General features: G+C 42.8%; 2 protein-coding genes across 2 annotated transcripts in view; one reads left to right on the forward strand and one right to left on the reverse strand.

The window, feature by feature from the left end:
* Positions 1-777: 777 nt before the first annotated feature.
* Positions 778-3,298, forward strand: LOC103356284 (tubulin alpha-1C chain-like). The gene is made up of 4 exons (XM_008280375.1): positions 778-881; positions 1,670-1,892; positions 1,992-2,140; positions 2,249-3,298. Exons 1-4 carry the CDS (start codon positions 879-881, stop codon positions 3,224-3,226), a joined length of 1,353 nt encoding a protein of 450 aa, XP_008278597.1. The 5' UTR covers positions 778-878; the 3' UTR covers positions 3,227-3,298.
* A 1,634-nt stretch (positions 3,299-4,932) lies between these two features.
* The window catches only part of mrpl12 (mitochondrial ribosomal protein L12), a 4,793-nt gene continuing 2,649 nt past the window's right edge, over positions 4,933-7,076 (reverse strand). The window contains exon 5 of the mRNA XM_008280376.1: positions 4,933-5,553. Coding sequence (XP_008278598.1) covers positions 5,437-5,553 — 117 coding nt within the window. The 3' untranslated portion in view covers positions 4,933-5,436. The remainder of the gene's footprint in view (positions 5,554-7,076) is intronic.

Below are 7,076 nucleotides of genomic sequence, written 5' to 3' on the forward strand. Positions count from 1 at the left end.
ACAGCTGTTTAGATGTTCTGTTAGGTCAAGAATGTCCATACGAATGCACAGCTGCAGTCGGATAAACACTGAAGATACAATACATCATAATTAAACATTAAACCACCATCTTTCCTGCTTGAGACCGTTATAAGCCTTGTCTTGGGATTCTTTCATACGATCAGTTTTCCCTCTTGAGCAACTTTAATAACATACTGCTTATACAATAGTGGTCCATGTGACAGCCGGGGACATTGTTCAGCCTAATGTGTACTTAATACTACTGATGATGTACTTTTATTGAAGATTTTACTGGTGGTGGAAATGTTTTACATATTTCTATCAGACTACATCTTCCACCATTTTAGATTTTGCTGATAAAACAGGAAGCACTTTTAGTAAGGTAAGGCACATTTATACTTGTGCAGTATTACTATAGACTGCTCTATTGGTACTTTATATAAACTTGGGTACTATGTTCACATTTCTTTAGTTTGAAAAAAAAAAAACGGTTTCTAATTCACTTTGAAGAAACCCACAGCCTTACCCGGCCACGTTTGCAGACTGTGTACTGACGCAGAAAATAAAGATGTAGAATCTGTTCAAAAGGAAGTTCAGTTCCTGTTTGAACCAGTCTGCTGGCAGTTAGATTGCCTCACTTGTCGTTTCAACGAGGAAGAAAACCCGTTACTTCCAGCCAATAGCAACAAGGACCATGTGACATTCAGCCAATCAGATTGAGCAGGACGCTTCCGGCGGCTCGCTGAGTATAAAAGCTTCCCCCGGCGATGCTCTCACCAAATCCTCTCACACTGGACTCTTAAACGTCCGTCTGTGGAGGCAGCTTTCTATCTTCCTCTTTTGAATTCTGATCTCTAAACGCTTCGACTTTAAGAAACATGGTAAGTAGAAAAAGTTTCGTTTTTTTTCTCCATCAATCTGTGATTTACCTAAATTCAATACTGAAGCGTTTCTTGAACAGTTTTTTTTTTTTTTTTTTTTTAAGGGTCGCCATTTTAGCTTTAATAATTACCTTCCAGGCTGTTATCAAGCTTAGTCTTCAGTTTCGACTAACTGAACCGAGCACAGGCCAAATTCAAGTTGAACTGTGGCTGCCTGTTGGATTTTTGCACATTGACCCAGTTGTCAGAGGTCAAAGTGAAGCATTCCTGTTTCAGCGCCTCTTTGAAGGGGCCTTTATGCAGCTGCAGCCACAGGCTTTCTAAACAAAACCCATTCACTCAGGCCTCTATGAGCCTTTCTGTGTGTAATCTGTCAGGTTCTGTAGGCCTGCTGTGCTGAACTTTGATGTAAAAATGTTTGCTCTCAACACAAGAGTTTCTTTTCTTCTGCAGTACAGTATATCCCCTAGCAATAAGCTGCTGTGTGGTATTTGTAAAGGCTTTCCTGTTCAGAGGTTGGTATGCCTGTGCAACATGTGTCAGATGATGGTAGTCATGATGTTCTATCTATAGTCATTCTTAACAAAAGAACCTTTTTCCTCTCCCTTGAAATTTTAACTCAAGAGCAGCCTTCAACATGTGATTTTAAAGCCCTCAGCGAGTGACATGGTCCTGATAGCATGAGGACATTTAAAGACGGCTTTATAGCTACCCACACTTAATTTTACAATTTAAACTATTCAGAACTATTAAAAAATAAATTCACACATTTTTTTTTTTTAACACAGCGTGAGTGTATCTCAGTCCACGTCGGTCAGGCTGGTGTCCAGATCGGCAACGCCTGCTGGGAGCTGTACTGCCTGGAACATGGGATCCAGCCGGACGGTCAGATGCCCAGTGACAAGACCATTGGAGGAGGAGATGATTCCTTCAACACCTTCTTCAGCGAGACTGGAGCTGGAAAACACGTCCCCAGGGCCGTGTTTGTGGACCTGGAGCCCACAGTCATCGGTAAGTGTTGTGATTGAGACAAACTGAAGTGAAATATCTAAAAAAAAAAAAAAAAAAATTTTAAATGGTTCACTCAAAGTATGGTTTTTGTCTCCTTAGATGAGGTGCGCTCTGGGACCTACCGCCAGCTTTTCCATCCTGAGCAGCTGATTACTGGCAAGGAAGATGCTGCCAATAACTACGCACGTGGACATTACACGATTGGGAAAGAGATCATTGACCTGGTGCTTGACAGGATCCGCAAACTGGTGGGTAAATTCAGAACAATTGTGTTCCAAACTTATCTTCCAAAGAGAGAATTAAGTAGCATAGCTGTATCTCATATTTGCTTGCTGTCCCTCCCTCTCTGTCCTCAGGCTGACCAGTGCACTGGTCTTCAGGGCTTCCTGGTGTTCCACAGCTTCGGTGGCGGCACCGGCTCTGGTTTCACCTCTCTGCTGATGGAGCGTCTGTCCGTGGACTATGGCAAGAAGTCCAAGCTGGAGTTCTCCATATACCCAGCTCCCCAGGTGTCCACTGCTGTGGTGGAGCCCTACAATGCCATCCTGACCACCCACACCACCCTGGAGCACTCTGACTGTGCCTTCATGGTGGATAACGAGGCCATTTATGACATCTGTCGCAGGAACCTCGATATCGAGCGCCCGTCTTACACCAACCTGAACAGGCTGATCAGTCAGATTGTGTCCTCAATCACTGCCTCTCTTCGTTTCGATGGCGCCCTTAATGTTGACCTGACTGAGTTCCAGACCAACTTGGTGCCATATCCACGTATCCACTTCCCTCTGGCCACCTACGCTCCTGTCATCTCCGCTGAGAAGGCTTACCACGAGCAGTTAACTGTATCTGAGATCACAAACGCCTGCTTCGAGCCGGCCAATCAGATGGTGAAGTGTGACCCTCGCCACGGCAAGTACATGGCCTGCTGCCTTCTGTTCCGTGGCGATGTGGTGCCCAAAGATGTCAATGCTGCCATCGCCAACATCAAAACCAAGCGCACCATCCAGTTTGTGGACTGGTGTCCCACTGGTTTCAAGGTGGGCATCAACTACCAGCCGCCCACCGTGGTTCCTGGTGGAGACCTGGCCAAGGTGCAGAGGGCTGTGTGCATGCTGAGCAACACCACCGCCATCGCTGAGGCCTGGGCTCGGCTCGACCACAAGTTTGACCTGATGTACGCTAAGCGTGCCTTTGTTCACTGGTATGTGGGTGAGGGCATGGAGGAGGGAGAGTTCTCCGAGGCCAGAGAGGACATGGCTGCTCTGGAGAAAGATTACGAAGAGGTCGGGGCTGATAGTTTGGGAGACGACGATGACGAGGGAGAAGAGTATTAAACAGACATGCATTCCATTGTCTTGATCTGTGTTGTTTGATTAGTGTCAAAAATAAAAGTTTTTCTGGCTGCACTATTGCGTTCTCATTTATTACATAGGACAGACATACCATTTCAGTGTTTATAAAAGAAGTGCATATTACTGCTCAGTTTTTGTACTCTTGCTAAGAATGTGCATTAAACTGGTCCCATTTCACTCCAACCCAGTATTATGTTTAACGGAACCTCGGCCTAATAGAAGAAGCTTTATTGTTAATGTACAAAAAATACAATGAAATTTTGTAGCAGCTAATATGGCCACAGTCTAAGGAAAAAAAAAAGAGTTAAAGTGATTTAAATAATAAAATAGCAATAAATTAAGTACTCAAGTAAAAGTGCAAAACGGCATTCGTTTGAATAAAATTTGGGTGAAGCTCTAATATACTTGGATAGAGATGGAGCTCTACTTATTTCAGTCACTTGGGGGCAATAATGTCCAACAAATGAATGGACTACCATATTGAAGGACCAAAGCAGCAACTACTGAATTGCCTGTCCTGCATCAAACGTTAGCACATCATCTGCAGATCTCATATTTACGACATACTATTTACTGCATGAACATACAATTTGTGTCTCTGTCAGAAGCTACCTGACTGTTAAGAACCAAGGCCTAATCCTAGCCGGGGTTAAACCAGGGTGTGGTGTCCACTGTGGCCCAAGGGAAGGAATAAATGGTGTCTCATGTTAGCAGACAGGGGATGGTTAGAATATTTAGTTGTGCTGTTGCTAGACTGGATTTCCTTTGAATAAGGAGTGATGTGTAGAACTGAATATGTTTAGAAACTTGTAAAGCCAGAAGTGGGTGATGCAAATTAATATGGGAAAGAAGACCTTTATTCCAACTGATTCACCAAAATACAACACATCCAGAAGTGTCGTAAATGTTTTAGTTTGAGCTTCTATCCCAGCCAACTTAGGGTGAAGGCAGGGGACACCCTGGACAGGTCACCAGTCTATCGCAGGGCCACACTTAGAGACAGACAACCAAGCACACTCACATTCACACCTACGGACAATTTAGAATCACCAATTAACCTCAACATGGTTTTTGGACTTGTGGGAGGAAGCCGGAGAACCCGGAGAGAACCCACACTGCACGGGGAGAAATGCAAACTTCACGCAGAAAGATCCTGGTTCCCCCACCGGGACGCAAACCGGCAACCTTCTAGCTGCGAGGCAACAGTGCTATTAACTGCGCCACCTTGCAGCCCATGCAGCCATGTCTTGAGACCTATAACAAAATTAGCTACGCATGCATATTTAGGGGAATTTGATAAATACGGTTTGATACAAATTTGATTTGTGTTTACTATATACTTTAAAGACTACTGGTTTCTACACTGACTTTTGAAATTGCTTTCTTCTCTTCCAGGACAGCAGTTCATATTTGGTCATGTTAACCTAAAATCAGTTACACATTTAGAAGTTTCCACTGAATCCTAATGTGCTTTGTGCAATCATCATCCTCCTGCAGAGAGAGACATTCTGAGCCCTAATAGCCACAAGCAGCAAAGAAAGATGCCATTTCCTAAGATAAAATATTCACTTCTCCCTTAAAAGTTTCAGTAACACACATTAAACAGATCCTTCTAATACATTCTTATCAAGTTTTGAAGTTTGTTCACCCAAACAGTTTCATCAATAAGAACACATAAGAGAAGGGAGAAATATTGATATTTCAACTTTAATCACATAATGAACAATTCTATGAGCAACATAAGGACTCAGCTCTGCCATCCTCTGAACTAGATACAGTATCTGGTGTTCTTCAATGTTGGGAATCTGTATCGACCTGGTAACCATGTTCCTACAGCAAAAAGCCTTTTTTCTGTGAAAGGTCTAACACACACACACAGAATTACCAACTGACGTATTTGGCACACAGGCCAGTATTTCCGTAGCTTGTTTGCTACACAAGCATCAGACAAACAGATGAGGACAAAAATGGACAAGCCAACAGCGGGGCAGCCATGATTGCAGGCTGTGTGCCTGGAAAGTTCAGTCTGAGTTGTACCGCCCCACCTGATGCTGTTAGGAGACAGTATTAATGTCAGAAGGCATTTCTTAGTTTCCTTTTGTCTTAGGATCCTCCTCTTTGTCGTGTAAAAAACAGAAATAATAAAATGAAGGACGAAGTACATGAGCAGGTGGACATGCGGGCACATAGATCTACTCCAGCACCACAGTGCCGCCTGCTGCCTCCAGGGCTGCTTTAAGTTTCTCTGCCTCTTCTTTGGATACGTTGGCCCGGATTTCCTGTGGAAGAGACTCCACTAGCTTCTTAGCCTGGTTTAGAAAGGACAGAGAAAAAAAAAACAGATTTAGTGATGCCACAAAATCTGTATCTTCTATCAGGAGGTGTACTCAGTCTATCTTCAACATTGAAGTGATCCATTTTTGCTTCGCTAAGTCTGATCAAGCTGAAACCTTTTCTTATTATAAACTATGATGCTCTAAACACAGCAAGTGAGCTGCCATGAACACAACATTAAACTCTTAAGGACGAGTGTCGTTGAACTATTTAGCAACACAAGAATAGGAGTGACAACATATTCTACTGCAGATATTTATACCAACAATATTCAGTGCTGCAATCAGAGCAGATTTAAATGTTTGTCATTTAAAATGTATATTTAGATTTCAGCAATATCTTGAAGGTACTACATGCTTCACAATATGCTACTAGTGTAAAAACCTGTGTTTGAAATTCAGGACTTCTTCTGTGTTATGTGCTGGGCAAGTATCACTGTCTAAACATTCCTACACTTATGGATTGACAATGATACTTATGTTTCAACAGATAACACAAAAACCTGTATGACATTAAAAACAGTTTGGGAGACCACAAAAGTGAAGCTGTGTTAGAGCCCAGTGCTAGCTGGTAAAGCTGAAAAATCTATCCTGGTCAAATGTTTTATATTCGTCAATATCAACAATTATTGATCATGAAATGATCTTTTTTCCCCCCCCAAATAAAGAGAAATACAAAAATGGACTGCTTTGAATTTAACCACTTTCTCAAGGCTCACAGGTAATAATTCCAACGTTAACTAAAGAATGAAAACCACAGACATACAAATAAATAAGAATTAAGGGATGATCCCACCTTGATAAACATGAGATGTGTTAGCAATAAAAACACCGACGACACTCTTGTACTTTGAGTAAACAGAGAGCAACCAGTGTGAAGCTGCTGCACCATGCTAAGGTTTGACCTTAGCATGGTGATGGGTCAGGACCAGGTGTCTCTGGACAGGGAAACTGGAATCTGTCAGAGCAGGCCACTAGGAGAGTGTTGCTCAGGTGAAGGTGGTGGGGTTGTCTGGTTGAAAGTATGAGGCCTGGATTTGAGAGGTGTTTTTGACCATAAAGCCTGTTTCACTATAGCAACTGTTGGTCTACCTGGCCACAGCCTCCAACAGGGGAGATGTGCCAGCCATGGGAAGAGCAACAGAGGGTAGCATTTCTCCATTAGACTATGATGGATCTGATGGACAATTCATGAGCCATTCATGAGCCAGGGAGGGAGCATGTATGGGGTTTGCTCATGCAACTAAAACACATGTTTCATTTCATGGCAGCTTGCATTAATGCATATAAGAGAAATTATCAAACATCCTACTGAACTCAATTGATGGACTGTCTATTGCCATATCACTTGTTTCATTGTGTGACTCTAAATTTCTGCAGAGATTTAAAATGGTTTAAGGGTCTGTATAAGCAGGAAGTACGAAATATTAAAGGTGTCCTAAGAAGTTAGCGTTCGGTCTATCTAACCCAGGGGTGTCGAACTGCGGTCCTCGAGGGCC

This window comes from Stegastes partitus, unplaced genomic scaffold, assembly GCF_000690725.1.
Source record: "Stegastes partitus isolate 25-593 unplaced genomic scaffold, Stegastes_partitus-1.0.2 Scaffold191, whole genome shotgun sequence".
Classification (NCBI taxonomy): domain Eukaryota; kingdom Metazoa; phylum Chordata; class Actinopteri; family Pomacentridae; genus Stegastes; species Stegastes partitus.